Source organism: Carya illinoinensis, chromosome 16 (assembly GCF_018687715.1).
Source record: "Carya illinoinensis cultivar Pawnee chromosome 16, C.illinoinensisPawnee_v1, whole genome shotgun sequence".
Classification (NCBI taxonomy): Eukaryota; Viridiplantae; Streptophyta; class Magnoliopsida; order Fagales; family Juglandaceae; genus Carya; species Carya illinoinensis.
The window spans coordinates 363,103-380,512 of record NC_056767.1 but is presented as its reverse complement, the minus strand read 5'-3'; the positions used below and the strand labels follow the sequence as shown (position 1 = coordinate 380,512).

Below are 17,410 nucleotides of genomic sequence, written 5' to 3'. Positions count from 1 at the left end.
AGTATTAGTATATATATTAGTATTAGTTATAACTATATAACTAATATTAGATTATATAATAGTAATAGACTATATAATAGTAATAGTATTAATATTAGACTATTAGTATAACTATATATTAGTATTAGTTTTGGTGATTTAGTATAACTATATTAGTATGAGTATAACTATAGCCTATATTAGAATATTAGTATTAGACTATTAGTATATATGTGATTATTTTTTATGTAATTAATGATTATATAGACTTAAAGTATATTACAAATAGTACTATAGTATTAGACTATTAATATCATTATAAATATTAGCATTAATTATAGTGATTATAAATATTAGTGATTATTATAACTATATTATTAATAGACTATAGTGATTATTTTATATGTGATTATTTAGTGTAGTGCTTTAGTTACTAAAATTAGTATAGTAGTTTAAACTTTATTATAGTTTATACATAGACTGAAAGTATAATATTAATAGTAAATTAGTAATATAATATTAGACTATTAGTATTTAGTATTAAGTCATAATATTTGACTATTTAGTATTAGTGATTATTTCAAAATTTAGTAATAATATTTGACTATTTGAGTAATTTTTTTTTTCTTAGTTCTTACTTCTTATAATAAAATGTTATTAATAATATATATTTATAATATTATATATTAAAAGCATATGATGAATTAAATTTCTATGTTCAAGATTAAACATTTATTTTATAAATTATAATAACATTATCTTATATATAATTATAATTTATATTATTTTATATAAAAAATATATATAATATAAAACATATTATATATAATATTAATAAATATATATATATATATATAAACAGTACCGGTCCGGTCCAATATTAAGTGGAACCGGAACCGGAACCGGATCGGTACTGCCGATTTCCTATTTATAAAAATCGGTTCCGGACTGGACCGGTCCAAAACCGGCACAACCGGTCCTGTCCGGTCCGGTTTTCCGGTTTACCGGGTTTTTTTTACACGATGAGTGGCAATGGGTCCAACAGCATGATTTGGTATCAAATAGAATAGTGAGCTTACCACAAGTACAATCAGGCAAAGGGTCATAGAGCTTGAATTCATCTCAAAGGGTCTTAAGTTTGCCAAAATAAACACTTACATAATCATGTTCTTGAAGCAAACCTACCAAGGCCTTCTTTAGTTGAAAATGTGATGTCCATTTTGCTCAGTAAATCTATCTGAGTTCAATCCCCATTTGACTAGCATCATCAGCTAATGCAATACTAGATTTAAGAGATGGATTGATTGAATTTTGAAGTCAAGAGACCACAAGGTCATTACAACATTCCCATGCATGATAGAGTGGGTCAGTAGGGGTTTTGGTTTCATCAAGGTACCATTGATAAAGCCAAGTTTGTTTTTGGCTTTGAGGGCTCTGCACATAGCCCTAGACTAGGCCGTGTAATTTTCAATGGTGAGAAGGTCAGGGACCAAAGGAATAAAAGGATTGTCCCCATGACCAAGTCGGTAAGGATTGATGATGTTGGTAAAATCTGTAAAGAGGGTACTGTTGGAGTTGCCAACCATGGGGGGTGAAAAAAAAAAATTCACTCTTATGGCTCTCATACCGTGTAAGAATAGTGAGAAAGGGAATAAGAGCAACAATAGTGAATTAATGAAAAAGGAGACTACTGCTTCTCATTCATTGCGCGTGTTGCTTTTATCGATCACTGCTATCTGTATATAGCAAAAAAATATAACAACCTGCCAGACTATAAATAAAAATGAATATTTGTACAATTTGCTACCTAACTGTATAAATACAAAAATGCACATGACACCTCATTTGCTTGAGGGATTTTTTTTTTTTTAAGAAGAGGACGGTACCCTAATTTTATTGATAGCCCTCATTTATGGAGGAGGAAAACTGTGGTTACAACCAAAACACCTGGGTGATACAAGAAATCAAAAAAGAAAAACCAAATCCCAGGTGTTAAAAGAACTAAAAAACCAAACCAACAATAAACTGAAAAAACACCATTGTTCTAGATACAATACCAAAACAAAACCAAGCCTAAAAATACAAACACATCAACACCTGCAAGAAAGAGCACACAAGCAAAAATAGATATTCAAAGAATAAAAATTTTAAAGAAAGCAAACTTACCAAGGCCAAACCTACGAGATGCGAAGATAGGGAAGCCCGAGTCTGTCCAGCTGAAGAAGCCCTCTAAGTTGATCAGGCATATCACTATCATCCACTCAGTTTCTGTTTAAACCCCCAGTGCCCCTCTTAGTAAGAAAATCAGCTACAACATTCCCTTCCCAAAAAATATGGCGAATGCAAAAAACCATACCCATAAGATACTCATGTAATTCCTCCCAGAAATTCTCTAAGTACCAAATATTACAATTCCCTTTAGAAATCCAATTGACTAGCAATTGAGAATCCGTCTCAAACTCAACACGTAAATACCCAAGTTGATAACACCTACGAATCCCTTCCAAAACCCTATGCAGCTCAACAAAGTTATTAGAACCTTGACCTAAGGAAACAAAATAAGCCATACAAAGCTTATCGCAATGATCACGAATAAGACTCCCAACACCAGCCGGCCCAACATTATCGAAGCTACTACCATCCGTATTTAGCTTAACCCAGCCATAATGAGGCCGAGACCATCTCACCACACGCACCTGCTTAGGTTTAAGGGCTAAGATCGGGATCTCAAGTCTGTTTAAGATAGCAACATCATGAGAAGAAATATTAGAAACTTTCATAATCAAATGCATAATCCTTTGAAGCCAAAATTTAATAACATGTCAAACCGCCTCAATATTATAAGCTTTACCATCATACCGGGCTTTGCAACGCCATTCCCAAACCTTCCAAGAAACAATGGAAGGGAGAAGACCAAAAATGCTTCTAACTTGAGAAGAATTATTCGCACTATGGAACCAAAAATTAATTTGTTCATGCCAGGTCTGAAAAATACCCATGTGCACAACTTACTGAATCGCGACCATGCGCCAGATCTGACGAGCAACCTCACTAGTACAAAGCACATGATTCAAATCCTCAACTTGACCCCTAGCACAACAATAACATTACGATGCTAGAGGAACACCAACATTTTTAATCTTTGCATCAACACTCAAACAATTGTGATGGGCCTTCCACATCATAATAGAGATTTTTTTAGGAAGATTTTTATGCTAGATCCAATCAGCCCAGTCTAAAGGAGATGCCCTAACTCGGATACAATCTCAAGCACTTTTTGTAGTAAAGTTACCAGCCTTGTCATTTAACCATACTAGGATATCGTGACCCTCCTTCCTCCTAGCCAAAAAATTATACAACTCAGAAGCTTTTTGAATACCCACAAGCCTCTCCATGAGAGGAACATCCCAATCATTATCAAGGCAACATTCTTTAATCTTGAGCAAAGGCTGCTCAATAACTAGATAGAGATTGCTGAGAGGGACACCTTCAACACAATTATCATGCCAAAAGGAAATATTACCATCTCAAACGAGCCATTTAGAATTATTTAAAACATCAGGAATACTTTTGACAATAGATTTCCAAAATCGGGTACCCGTATTGGTCGTCAAAAGAAAGAGATGATTACCCCTAACATACTTACCCCTAAAGAAATCCGCCCATAAAAACTGTCCCGTAACCAGATGTCAGGCCAGTTTCAAGTGTAAAGCCTTTCGAATATCACCAAAATCCCTAATACCCAAACCACCTTCCTCAATAGGCCTGCAGATATTATACCAAGTAATCTATTTTCTCTTACTTTTTCCATTGGAATCACACCAAAAGAAAGAACTCAGAAGTCTATTCAAAACTGTAAGCACAGTTTTAGGAACATGTAAAACAACTAAAAGATGGGTAGCCATACTCGACAAAACATGTTGAAGCAAAATAGTACGACTATAAATAGAAAACATTTTCATCTTCTAACTCGCAATCTTCCGTTTAATCTTTCCAAGCAAATCACCAAAATCACTAACTTTAAGCCTACCAACCACAATTGGAACCCTCAAATATTTAAAAGGAAAAGAATCTTCAAAAAAACCAGTGATAGGAAAAATGGAAGATTTTCTAGTAAGAGAAATTCTTTCAGAGAAAAAAATAGCACTTTTTTCTCTACTAAGAACTTGCCCCGACCAAGTTGCATAAATATTCAAAACCTCCATCAAACTCCTCATGGACTTTTTACCACCATTACTAAAAATAACAATATCATCCGCATACATAAGATGGGCAATAAGGGGAGTACCACGAGCCTGAATAAACTGTCCAATATTAACATTCCCGAAATAAACCTTAAGAATGCGAGAAAACACCTCTTGCATAATGATAAATAAGTAGGGGGAGAGCGGGTCGCCTTGTCTCAAACCACACTCCCCTTTAAAGAAACCCAAAGAGGTGCCATTTATCATAACAGAATACCAAGGAGTGGTAATACAAGCCTTAATCAAAGTACAAAACTTAGAAGAGAAACCAAAGGCATCTAAGACATGTAAAAGAAAATTCCAATCAACACAGTCATAAGCCTTGAACATATCAAGTTTAACCAAAACATTCCCTCCATTAATATTTCTATGAATAGAATGAACCATCTCTTGGGTAAGACTTATGTTCTAAAAAATACTACGTCCAAGAATGAATGCTCATTGCTCCTGAGAAATAATCTTACTAAGTAAATTCGTAAGACGGCTCACAATAATTTTAGTACAAATCTTATAAATCACTGAACAGAGACTAATAAGTCGGAATTTATCGAAACCAGAGGGTTTATCCACCTTAGGAATTACAACAATGAAAGACGCAATATAGAATCTGGGAAGAGACTTACAATGAAAAAAATCAGAAATAGCACCCAACAAATCATCTTTAACCAAATCCCAACAAACTCTATAGAAACCCGATCCAAAACCATCCGGACCAGGACTACTGTCAATGAAAATATTGAAGAGAGCGTCCTTAATTTCATTGAGAGAAGGAGCTTGACAAAGTACCATGTTCTCATCAATAGTAATCACAGGATCAATTAAATCACTAAGATTGGGCAGATCACGAAAACCCCCAACCCCCAAGAAATTATTAAAATAATCAACAACAACTTTATGAATTTCAAATGGAGAATTTAAACAAGTACTAGCAACCAAACGCATCTCCTTAATCTTCGCATGATTTTTAGCATTTAGGTAAGCATGGTAAAATTTAGAATTTCGATCCCCATCTTTCAACCAACTTTTTTTAGCCAAATGAGCAAGACGAGTATCTTCTCTATCAAGCCAAGTGGACAGATCCATTTTCGTCTTCAAAAGAGCATTATCATCCTCTTGACTAAAACAAGTTTGAAGCTGAACTTCCAAACCCTCAATACGATGTTCTAATTGACTGACGATGACCTCAGTCCTGCCAAACACATTCCTATTTCACTCCCTTAAAGTAACCTTGACCCTTTTCAATTTAATAGAAAGATTCGTAAGGCCATGACCATACGCCTCTAATCTGCACACACTCTCCACAAGGCGAAGAAAATCACTATGATCAGTCCACATAAACTGAAATCGAAAAGGACCAGGTCCATACCTAAAAGGATCGTCACCCATTTGAATTACCAGCGGAGAGTGATCAGAAGTAGTACGAGCCAAGACCTGAAAAAACACATTAAGAAAATTAGAATCGATAAAACATCTGTCTAACCTTGCCCAGTAGCGCGCCAAACCGCCTCGACCATTGCACCAAGTCATGCTCGGGCTTTTAGAGGACATGTCCAGCCAGCTGTCGTTATGAATATACATGTTAAAATCTTCCATAGCTGCGAAAGGACGTGGATGACTGCCTCTTCTTTCCGAATCATTTTTGATAATGTTGAAATCTCCGCATATGAGCCAAGGAAGATTACCACACCCAGAAGCTTCTAGGTCCTCCCAAAGCATCTTCCTCTCTAACTGAGTGCACTTAGTATAAACAATGGTAAGAACATAGACATGCCCATTCTCTTCTATTTTAACAGACACAAATTGATTAGAAGCAGCCAACCACTGGACAGAGACTGCAGACTTCCAAAGTAACCAAATTTTTCCATTTTGTGCTTCATTAGTGAGGAAAGATTCACACTTGAAACGCCCTAACAAATTAGGAATCTCCTCCGCTGGCACAAAAGATTCGGCCAAAGCAAGAATATTAGGCTTAAATTTTTTAATAATTTTCTTCAAGTGCATGATAGATGTACTGAGACTCCTAATATTTCAAAAAATAATTGGACTAATCATAAATTCAATTTAGAAGGGTGAGTGGCCACCCTAGTGGAGCTTCTTTTTGAAACCTTACCAGCTACATTATTTGGGCCTTCCGAGTCCCAATAATAATCTTTTCTCAAGTCACCTTTAAGCTTGTCACGTTCACTTTCACAATCTGAATGAATGGCAATGCTCACGTCTTGCTCAGCGGATCTTACACATCCCTCATGGTCTATTTCTTCGTCACTTGCACATTCAAACTCCTCAATTACAATCGGTTCTAATAATACCTTAGAATTAAGCCCAGTCTCACCAGGGCCCATAGCCACACGACCAACGCTCATGGAAACCAATTCACAACCCATAGGCATTTCGGCACTTTGATTAAGCTGATTCAATTCATGGTGGGCTTTCACACTAGACCCAAGAACATTACCTTCCTCATTCAACCCGGACGTGGACCTGCACGTAGGCCCTAGGCTTGCATTACCTTCCTCTTCAACCCTTTCCGGCGTTAGATCATCAAGAATAGCAGGATTCGTTTCAGCCTCTTGAATGGCTACATTTAAGTCCTCTCCAATCAACTGCACCTATCCAGAATCCCCCCGAGCCATGTAGGCTTTCTAGTAAACTAATTTACAATAGAATCATTACTGAATAATGCTGGACTCATGGGAAGCTTCTATAAGAACTGCTGCATTGTTGCTGCCACGAGTGAGTGGATCATCATGATCCTGCAGCTCCAAGATAGTGGCATATGATGATGTATGCTGCTCCAATAGTTTTAAATTGGAAATGAAAATGTTTTAGTTGAAAGTTTGTGACTTGGGATATATATATATATATATATATATATATATATATATATTTTTTTTTTTTTTAAAAGTCTGAAATTATGTTTTTCAAATCGGTATAATTGGCGCAAAAATAGCTTCATAGGAAGTAATTCATTGTTTAGTTATCCTATTGTGAGTTTTGCAAACTAACCACTTGACTCTGTTTTTTTTCCCATCTGTACCTAATAATATATTCCAACTTTAAAGTGAGAATCTTTGAGATTTTATTACCACAATTAAGAAATTTTGTGGGAGCAATTGCCTGCCTTATTTGTATGATCTTCTTTCCTTTTATTTGTATGATCTTCTTGTTCTTCTGTATGCGATATGAGATGCTGCGAATTCTTCATCAAAGCCTCATATTGGAGGAATTTTGTTGCATCATCTGATCAAATATTATTTTAAACAGTTTTATGGCTACTAGTACAACATGATGGGGGGCTTCTCTTGATTGAGGAGATGGACTCTCGACTTTGAAGTACTAAGAACTGAGGCAAGCGCGTCTTGAAATTGAGGAGATCCACAAACGTGATGAGTCCACATATTTAATTGCATTTTCTGAAGTATAGAATAAAGAAACATGATTCTTGAGAATATTGTTCAGTCTTAACAAAAGTCTGTAATTTGATATCTAAATTTCCCGACGCTTTTGTGGCAGAAAAGCTTTTTTACCATTAGATTTCAGCTCTCTTCAGGTTGCTGTTATCCTGATTCTGGACAATCTTTTTAAGAAGTTGATGTTTGATGTAGCAGCTTTGGAAAGGCTATACATGAAGTTCAAGAGGAGCATCACCTAATCAAGATTACATCTGAGTCAAAGTTGGCTAAGGCAGACACTCAACACTAGAAGAGAAGAATGAAGGAGGAGGAATTACTTTGTGCTGGAAGAGAAGCTCAATGCTAGAGAAAGAGTGGGTTCCAACACTTTTTTCCTGCCTAGTAAAGGTTGAATAACAACATGGGTTTTAGATTTTGTTTTTCACGTATAAAGTGACATCTTTTGAGAATATTATCCTATACAAATCACTCTTGCATAAGCATGGCTTTGTTTTAGCAAATAGCAAGCGTTGGGATGACTGAGTAGGCAATGAATGTTTTGTTGGATTTTGAATAAATCTGAGATCACCAAGATCTCTTATCAAATTTGTGAAGAAAATTAATAAGGAAACATACCTCCAAATATTTGTGATGAGTTTTCTATGGAGCTTTTAAGAGTTCCTGTAAAATAGATTTCTATGGAGCAAGCGACTCTCTACCCCTTTTCTGTTAGTCTCAATACTTGTCTAAGTCCCCATTTTCAAAGATATAAGAAAAAGGGCCAATAGGACCAGCTGAACACTAATAAAACTCAATGAGTTAGTTTTATTTAATTAGGGTGAGAGTAAGAACCTCTATATGTCTATAAAATGACCCATCACATTATGAGCTCAATAAATTTTACTTTGATAAATGAGCTCAATAATCAAACTATAATATTAGTCCATTAAAAACAAATACAACATGTTTGTAATGTTGTTGGCGTGGCTCTTTTAGGACTTGTGTCTTGTTATATTTGGGTAACTGTTGAGAGCTGAGCAGGATACAGTTGGCTTATGAAAACAGGACATTGCCTATATAGTCTTGTTTATTTAGGGGTACGTACACTCCAATCATTCAAGGCAGAAGGAAGAAGTAAATTATTAGTTCAGTTTGCACGACTCCGGTAACAACTTTGCTGTGAAGACGACCAAATAAGTGGAAGTGGGACATGTTATTTAAGGCCTGCAGCCTATACGACCATTACAGACCGCAAATCACAAACCATAAAATAGGCATCTTGACTTACAACTCATCCCTCATCCGTCCATTGCAACAACCCTATCCCAAAACTGGCGAAGTGAATAAAAAAGTTTCACCAACACGATCAAGTTGAGATTGGACTCCATTTCTTAAAAATTTTCCAACTTTGTTAAAATGGAGTAATAAAAACAAGAACTCTACCAGATAGTCATGACTTAAGATGAAAAATATTTGATGCAATAAAATTGTCTTAGTTTATAAATTGATATGCATGATAATAGTGCATCAAATTGGAAAAGAAACTTTTCATCTAACCTATCATATCACATGTTTATACACTAATGTTATGAATTTTTTTTAACCAAGCACTTGGATCCAAGAATGGAATAGAAACAGGGCATATAAGTTTATAACAAAAATCTAACTAAAAATAACCAGAGCACACAGTATCTGACCCTTCTCTCTCTCTCTCCCTTTCTCTCAGGACGGTACCTCGAAAAAGCAAGGTGGAAAATGACTTTTCAGCCTATGATAGGACTGTCTTTAAAGATTTAAGCAGAGTGTGGGCTATGCATACTTATTAACTTTCCATGCCCCTTCAGTCTGGTCCACACTTAAAAAAGCTCTAAAATTGTTTCCAGTTTCTTTGTCAAGCTGTGACTTTGGTCCACACTCTGCCTTTTTGGTTCTCTCTGTGGAGAGGGAATGGAAATTTAGAATCATGCAACAAAACCGTGTTCGGATTAAAATGAAATCGTCAGGTCATATTCACACACCAAACCCCAATTCCAAAACCTCTAGGCTTTGGTGGTTTTCATATGTTGTATATGCATTTCTCCAACCAAATTTGTTTATTAGGACTCTAGGTATCACTTATTTATTAAGCTTCAAACTTGATTTGCCTTTGGGACTTTTCAAGCTGGAAAGTCATGGAACCGAGCTTCCTGGTGAGTGGAGAGTGATGATCCTGCCAAGACCCAAAAAAACAGTAACTACGGGCCCAACTGGATCTATGATGCCTCACTGCTCTTTTTGTCTTTTATTCTCTGGTTCATAGAAGAGGAGGAGAAAAATAGGGTTAACAATATTATTTCAATGGAGAAAAATAAAGATGGGGTTAGCTCACGTGACGAAGGTCTTGAGATGAAGGTCTTGAGCTTGGAGTAAGTATTTCCTAACTTTAAAGTTTAAATTTTTTTAGATGCAAATAATCATTAGGGATTATCGGATTTGAAGATTTTTTTTTTTTTAATTATCATATATGTACTTAAGGAAACTCCTTACCGAATTCCTGTATACCTTGGCTGTTTCTCGACCCGTGTCAAATCAAAAAAGACAACGAAAGTTGGGGTGAACAAGGAAGAACGAGTTAAATCCAACTTTGTCTTTGCATGCGTGTTGCGCCTACATGCATCACTCTTTTGCACCCTTTACCCTAACTATTCCCACAAACTTAAACATGACTCCAATCATATATCTCCCAACCTATAATATCTCCAACCTGTTAGATAAAATCAAATTAACAATTTATATTTGATAAATTAATGCTGATGAAGGCCACAAGGGTGCAAAAGCAGAGCCGTAGAAAGAGCAACCCTGCCTTTCGCTTTCGCCACCAAGTCTTCAGTTACTAGTAGTACTGTTCTGATATTATAACCATTTTCAGTACCATTAATACATTGAGCTTCGAGAACTGGGATTAGATATTGGGTTTTCTCTGCTATATATGATGTACTTCCTTAGCTTTTTCCATTAAAACAAGCAAGCTTTTTCCATTATTTGCTTCTTTGTCTTTGTTTCCTTCGTTTTCCCCCCATCATTCAACAATTTTTTCGAATAATATTCTCTTTCATTCTGCGTCACAAACTCTCTATGACTCCAAAAATACCCTGTTTTGTTTTTATGGATAAAAAGTGAAAGGCCAATGTTATACGAATGCTATAATGTTCGCTTAAATTCAAGCCTAGCTTCTTCATTTTGTGTTCCTTTGTGTTGTTGTCCATCAAGGTTGTTCCGGTCCATTTTCCTTTGGGTGTGGAAGATTCTGAACATCCATGAAAAGCATTACCACCATCAGTAATGTTACTTTTGCTGTCTTCGTCTTCTGTTTGGCTGTTTGGTGCTGTGGGGAGGAAGAGATGGATGTAGCTCCAATGGAAAAAACAGAGAAGGAAGCTCTGTACTCTGCTATACAGGGCTTTGTGGGCAATTGGTGGAATGGATCAGCTCTATATCCAGATCCCTGTGGATGGACTCCTATACAGGTACTGCTTGCCCCCACCAATCGTAATGTAGAGCGTGTAGTTGTAAAACTACCATGGGACTACCTTTTTCTTTGTGCTTAATTTGGGTAAAAGAATACTGACCACTTCATGTTTTTTCACTCATTGTCAAGGTTAGAAGCCATTGCATTTTCATCTAAAGGTACTTTGAACACTCAAATCATCCGCTTTGTTTCACAGAAATAGATGAATTTCTTTGACATGGAAGTATGACTAGTGCGGGATGTTATCACCATTCTTACTTCAAAATAGAATGTGAATATTAATCTCTTCTGATAGAAGAAACCCATTAACAGTTAAGACACCTAGTAAGATCATAATCATCATCATCATCATTATTGTTATCATCATCATAACCCTTTTGGTCACAGGGCAAACATTACCAAAAAAGGAGTAAACAAACTAGCGCCTTGTTCAGTTTCTTGCTTGCACCATGGGATGATAAGCAATTCACAAATAAGGCATGGAATTATGAAAATTATTTCTCAAATACACTCAAACCATTTGCTATCCGGCTACTCTATTGTTGGCTGGAGTATTTGTCTTTAGCCCACGAAGTTCCTGAGAACTGATATATATTCTGCAGAAGCGGAAAATGGAACCTGGCCTCCTAGTTTTCTGCATACATCCTGAAGGCAACAGTTTATGAATTGCGCTCTAAAATCTTAAGGCTACAGATACCACTTGTTTTGCACAGAAAACTTCCCATGTACTCTTTAATGCTCCTTACGGAAGATTATTACCATGCACATGGTGATTCTAGCTCATTACCCAATTTTCATCACTAAAAAATCGTTAATTTCAGACGCTATATATGTAAGTGTTGAAGTTCAATTTACCCGAGTATATTTCACACATGTAATGAACTTAACTATCTGATGGATTATAGCCTCTTTTTTCTCAAGTTCAATACGTTTTCTCATTTTCTCTTACAGGGGGTCTCTTGTGATCTGTTTGAGGGGTTTTGGTACGTTACTGCGTTAATTATTGGTCCCGTTCATGACAACTCGCTTGGTTGTGCAACAAAACTAGAATTCAGACCAGAACTGTTTGAGCTCAAGCACCTCAAAACTCTATCCTTCTTCAATTGCTTCGTCTCTTCCCACAGATATCCCATCTCCATTCCATCCAATAACTGGAAGAAACTTGCGGGAAGTTTAGAATCATTAGAGTTCCGATCCAACCCTGGTCTCATTGGGCAATTTCCTGCTAGCTTTGGCTTTCTCCTGAAGCTCCAATCATTGGTGCTAATTGAAAGTGGATTAACTGGGAAATTACCAACAAATATTGGAAACTTGATCAACTTGAAGCGTCTAGTTCTTGCTGGGAACAGGTTTAATGGTCCAATTCCTTGTAGTTTTGGTGGGTTGAGTCAGCTACTTATATTTGATTTAAGTAGGAATACACTATCTGGGCCTTTGCCATCGAGTCTCGGAGGGTTGACCTCACTTTTGAAGTTTGACTTGAGCAACAATCAGCTCGAAGGTATGCTACCAAGTGAGATTAGTAACTTGAAGAATCTGACCCTTTTGGACCTTAGAAACAACAACTTTTCAGGCGGCTTGAGCAAATTGCTTGAAGAAACGTGTTCATTGGAAGAGTTGGTATTGTCCAACAACCCCATTGGTGGAGTCTTTACGTGCCTAGAGTGGCATAAACTACACAACTTAGTCGTTTTGGATCTTTCTAACGTGGGCTTGAAAGGAGAGATACCTGAATCCATCTCAAAATTAAAGAGATTGAGATTTCTGGGTCTGAGTGACAACCACCTCACGGGCAAGCTCCCTGCAAAGCTATCTACTCTACCTTGCGTTACTGCACTCTACTTAAATGGGAACAATCTGACAGGAGAGATTAATTTCTCTGAAGGGTTTCTTGGGAAAATGGGAAGGAGGTTTGGGGCATGGAACAACCCAAATCTTTGTTATCCGGTTGGGTTGAAGTCACCTAGCCATGTTCCATATGGGGTAAAACTGTGCCAGAAAGAGGTCACAGTACATGAATCCAATCCAAGAACTAAGTAGTTGGCTGATGGGAATTTGAAACAGAATTCCCATTTTGTGGCTTCTTTGGGGATTCCCAAGCTATGTTAGTGATGGGTTTTGGTGAGTTTCTCAGGTGGAAATGTTGATGGGTCTTTCCCTAAGATGTTTCCTATGGGAATCTTAATTGGAGATCAGGTCTCAAGTCCAAAATATTTCTTTCAGATATATCCAACCGCATTCTGATCTTAATTTGTTCCACTTTTCTTGTCCCCTAACATGAAGTTGTAGCCTTTTTTTCCCGGTTGTACCAGCCATATATAGTTAATGTCCACTTTGACTTACCTCTAATCATCGGAACGATATATATTGTATTACAATTCAAGCTAGTCATGCCTTCTTTTCCAAAACATGTTTTTCCGGGGATAATGTCACTTATATCCATTTTTTATGTGTATCTTGAGTGGTCATCTGTTATTTAAAAATTAAAGACTTTTAAATACCATAACTACACTTCTTTAACATGATTTTCTAGATACTAGACTCGATATATCTAGTAATAAGAACTTCCCACAGGCATGAGAATTGAGGAGGACAGCAAGTAATAGAATTTTTTTTTTTTTGAAAAGAGCAAGTAATAGAATTAAGTATTATCGTATGAGTTTAGTATAAACAAGTCATTAATCTCACTACATTACGAGGATACTTGTTAAAAAAAACAGAAAGAAATTCTTTAAAGGAGAACTAGCATTATAAAATTTGTTCAAAACTGAACGAACCGGATACCCCTCGATTTCTCGAATACCAAGTTGATCACTTGGCTTCTAGTGGACGAGGCATTTAAGTAGGAGTTCTGATCATGGGTTGATTTTTCGAGGAGTGTCAGTTAGTCCTTTATGACTTTAATTACTAGGTTGAAAGTGATATGTGGAGGATTATCCTCAGTAGGCCTGTGTACTTGGTACGTAGTATGATTAGGCTTAGACTTGTAGGGAAGCCTAGTAGCCTGTTTAAAGACGATGATCCTGGCCGGGGCTGGCTGGTTCCATGTGAAACGGTGGTAAACAAAATTAAAAGCTTTTGTCAGCCAATCTCAGCTGCCTGCATGTGTTCTGGATTGGCATGTGGAATTGTTCTTTAGGTATTAACCATTAATTAATAGCCCTGACTTCTTTCAGGGGATTGAAAATTGACTGTTCTCTGCCATTTCACGGGGACCGGGCATTATTTTTGCCATGTGGACATGCTAAGTAAAGTTGACAAACTAAAATCATTAAACAAAACAGGTTAACAACAACTACCTCAGTAATTGAGGTTTCAGGCTTTCACCAAATAACATTGCAATCAAACCAAGGAAAAAATGAGTTTAGAAGCAATCAACTACCAAACAACAACTACAGTAACTGGAGTTGCTGGTTTAGAAGGAATCATTTATCTTTTGAAGGAAAAGTTCTGGAAATAGATATCGCTATTAATCAGGCCCTCTCTATGCAAGCAGCTTGGAAGATAGCCAAAAGAAATGATACGAGGAGTATAAAAAAAACCTGCAAATGGTTACCCCCGCCACAGAATGCATTGAAGTTGAATGTGGATGGTGCTGTATTCCATGACCAAAAGTTTGCGGGTGTGGGCATAATTCTTAGAAGTCGGGGACAAGTTATAATGGCTACCACCAAAAAAGAAAGTGAAGTTGGTAACTTGGTGATCCCTCAGAGATAGAAGTACTGGCTATTCTCAGAGGCTTACAACTGTGTATCCCACTGGGTATTAGAGATCTCATGATCGAAATTGATTCCCTATTAAGTGTTAAAGAGATTCAAGAGAAGGAGTCGTCACGTTCCATGATGTACAATATCATTAAAGATGTAAAGAAGCTAATGAGGAAATTTCCAAACTGCAGTATTCAACATGTGAGAAGAATTTGTAATGGTGCAGCTCATCGACTTGCTAGATTTGCATGGAATGTAGAAGACATCATTGTATGGTGGGAATCCTTCCCTGATTTTATTCACCAGGTCATCTGGACTGATAACCAGTTGTAATTCTTGTGATTAATGCAATGAGTTTGTTAGACATAAAAAAAAAAACAAGGAAAAAAAGAGTTTTTTTTTTGGTGCCCATTGATCTTGTCAATATACATGTTAATACAAATAAAGGAGATACCATTTGGAAAAAGTTTGCTGAAACCGTTCCCTGTCTGGCCAAATAAAAGGAATTTTGCTACTTGGTCAGCGATTCATCTAAGAGAAATTAGTTTCGCTCACTTCATTTGACTTTAGCTCACTTGCCAGCAAGAAGAAAAGTAAGAGAAATTGGAAACCATCATAAATATATTATGGTGTGGTTGGATACGTTAATTCTTTATCAATGAGACAATGATTCCCATTCCAAAAACTTAATTGAAAAAACAAACAGTCATTAGTTTTCGTGCTTAGAAGAGACGGTTCTGACTAATGCCTTTCAATTCCCCCTGGCTTGAGAAACTGCCAGCTCAAGATATTTGAAGGATTTCTGATAATTTAAGAAACCCATAAACCAGAAGTCAAAATTATCCCAAGTTGTTACTTCTATGTACTTTGCCGATGGCTTCCTCGAATTCTCAGTCAGGTCAACTCTCTTTATCTTCTTCAGTGGGATTAATACCTGAGAAAAATTGAGTGCAACAGATTTCTTCGGGTTAATGAGTAAATAGTGCGAAACTTGTTAATAAGAATTTTAAGAGAGAGGGAGAGAGACCGTGTGTGTGAATATTTATGAATACCTTATAGTGGAATCTAACCATTTCTCCATTTGGAGAGGTGACTTTGATAGATCTCTCACTACAAAAAGAAACCTTTTTGGTGGAGATAAAGAGGAGCCCAGCTACTGGACCAGCTGTAGTTGATAAAAAGCATTGGAAAGCCTTCAACAGTTTCTCTCCTTCTGAAACACTAAATAACTCCTTGAATACCTTCTCAAATCCACCTACTCGAAGAATTTTAGCCCCCAACCTCAACTTCCACTTCATAATTTCTGTGAATTTGTGCCCCAATCTTACTGTAGTCCCTCAACATAAAAATTAAATAAATCAGTCAATGTTGTTTTACACAAGTGGCACATGTAATTGTAACATGTTCAAGCAACAATTTTGTCTTTCCATGTGTTGTATGTATTCAAAGTCATTCCTTAAATAGAAACATATGACTACATGGGGATGAATGAAATTCATAAACCAGCATGAAGATTATAATCAGATCTGAGCTGCTGAAGGAATGAGCTTAATTACCATGCTCTAGGACCCCATGAGTAAAGTTCTTTGCTTTTTTCTTAAGCTTTTTCATCCTTTTAAGTACTGAATCTATTTTACCTGCAATATCAAAAGCATCGAATATCTCATTATTTGAACGGCTCCGTTTCAAGGGGTTTGAGAGAGAGAGAGAGATTGGGTACCTTGTTGTGGTGAATATCCTTGAGCTGGTATCTCAGCTGGATGTGCTTTGGCATTAGACTTCATGCGTCCCATATTTGGTTCTAAGTAACTTTTGTCTCTAAGGGCTTCTTTTCTTTTATTCATGTAGAATGTTTTCAGCTGTCAGAGTCTTATGGATGAAGAGATGCTTTATATGGTTGATCAAACCTTGTCTTTCTGCATACGGTTTAGCAACAATAATTTATGTAATCTTTTCGTACTATCTTAACTTTATTACAATAATTTGAAAAGTAGAAAAAAGAAAAGTGGATGAGATCAATTAAGCTTCATTTGCAGATTTTTTTTGTTTTTTGTCATGTATTATACATGGTGCATCGATTAAAATTTATGCATCTTTTCTAGAATCACATCCAAACCTTAACAAATAATGCCCTAAAAATAAGAATGCAGGGATTGATTCATCCAACCTTAGCTATATAATTTTATAATTATAACCCTCATTCACAGAGAATATCTCCCAAATATTACGTTCATTTTTTTTTTTAAATATAATATTTAGCTGTTAAATCTTGTTGCAGTCAATGATATGTGGAACCACAGAATAATTTATGCAGATCATAAAAAAAAAGTTAGAAGGAGAAAAAAAAAAAAAAAAAAAACTAGCAAACTTGATCGAAAGAAAGGTACTGCTATTTGAAGGATGGAAGTTTTACCTTCAATGGTGTTGGAATTGGTTTGATTCTCTTTTATTATATTTCAACAATCCAACTTCAGAGAACCATAACCAAGAAAAGAATAAGGAGGAAAACAATAAATTGTGAACCTTGACCTCCTCCTTCTCCTGTCACCCTATTTCGCCTCTTGATCTTATTTTCACGGG

The 17,410-nt window shown here is 36.3% G+C and overlaps 3 protein-coding genes across 4 annotated transcripts; 1 reads left to right on the top strand and 2 right to left on the bottom strand.

Moving 5' to 3' along the window:
- Positions 1-4,661: 4,661 nt before the first annotated feature.
- Positions 4,662-6,915, bottom strand: LOC122299567. Its single transcript, XM_043109938.1, has 5 exons — positions 6,883-6,915; positions 6,334-6,832; positions 5,709-6,154; positions 5,500-5,654; positions 4,662-5,412 (listed from the first exon to the last, which is right to left on the bottom strand). The coding sequence occupies exons 1-5, from the start codon at positions 6,913-6,915 to the stop codon at positions 4,662-4,664; spliced, it is 1,884 nt and encodes a 627-aa protein (XP_042965872.1).
- Positions 6,916-9,612: 2,697 nt separating this feature from the next.
- Positions 9,613-13,531, top strand: LOC122298390 (piriformospora indica-insensitive protein 2-like). Of its 2 annotated transcripts, XM_043108109.1 has the most exons (4): positions 9,613-10,020; positions 10,865-11,121; positions 11,726-11,955; positions 12,075-13,531. In XM_043108109.1, the coding sequence occupies exons 3-4, from the start codon at positions 11,884-11,886 to the stop codon at positions 13,161-13,163; spliced, it is 1,161 nt and encodes a 386-aa protein (XP_042964043.1). In that variant the 5' UTR covers positions 9,613-10,020; positions 10,865-11,121; positions 11,726-11,883; the 3' UTR covers positions 13,164-13,531. The 2 variants fall into 2 exon arrangements, with proteins under 2 accessions (XP_042964043.1, XP_042964042.1); XM_043108108.1 differs by lacking the exons at positions 9,613-10,020; positions 11,726-11,955 and having other exon boundaries at positions 10,507-11,121.
- Positions 13,532-15,424: 1,893 nt separating this feature from the next.
- LOC122299717 (GEM-like protein 4) lies at positions 15,425-17,410 on the bottom strand. The gene is made up of 5 exons (XM_043110137.1): positions 17,244-17,410; positions 16,551-16,746; positions 16,387-16,467; positions 15,883-16,157; positions 15,425-15,764 (listed from the first exon to the last, which is right to left on the bottom strand). The coding sequence occupies exons 2-5, from the start codon at positions 16,672-16,674 to the stop codon at positions 15,582-15,584; spliced, it is 663 nt and encodes a 220-aa protein (XP_042966071.1). The 5' UTR covers positions 16,675-16,746; positions 17,244-17,410; the 3' UTR covers positions 15,425-15,581.

What these genes read in the sequence shown, in the direction of transcription:
- LOC122298390 (XM_043108108.1), top strand. Translation starts at nt 10,912, where the DNA reads ATGAAAAGCATTACCACCATCAGTAATGTTACTTTTGCTGTCTTCGTC. An exon ending in GTGGATGGACTCCTATACAG is followed by an intron (nt 11,122 to 12,074) that starts GTACTGCTTGCC and finishes TTTCTCTTACAG; the next exon opens with GGGGTCTCTTGTGATCTGTT.
- LOC122299567 (XM_043109938.1), bottom strand. Translation starts at nt 6,915, where the DNA reads ATGAGTCCAGCATTATTCAGTAATGATTCTATT. An exon ending in AGGCCCAAATAATGTAGCTG is followed by an intron (nt 6,155 to 6,333) that starts GTAAGGTTTCAA and finishes CTTTTGTGCCAG; the next exon opens with CGGAGGAGATTCCTAATTTG. An exon ending in AGTGTGTGCAGATTAGAGGC is followed by an intron (nt 5,413 to 5,499) that starts GTATGGTCATGG and finishes TGTGTTTGGCAG; the next exon opens with GACTGAGGTCATCGTCAGTC.
- LOC122299717 (XM_043110137.1), bottom strand. Translation starts at nt 16,674, where the DNA reads ATGAATAAAAGAAAAGAAGCCCTTAGAGACAAAAGTTACTTAGAACCA. An exon ending in AGGATATTCACCACAACAAG is followed by an intron (nt 16,468 to 16,550) that starts GTACCCAATCTC and finishes TTGATATTGCAG; the next exon opens with GTAAAATAGATTCAGTACTT. An exon ending in TCATGGGGTCCTAGAGCATG is followed by an intron (nt 16,158 to 16,386) that starts GTAATTAAGCTC and finishes GAGGGACTACAG; the next exon opens with TAAGATTGGGGCACAAATTC.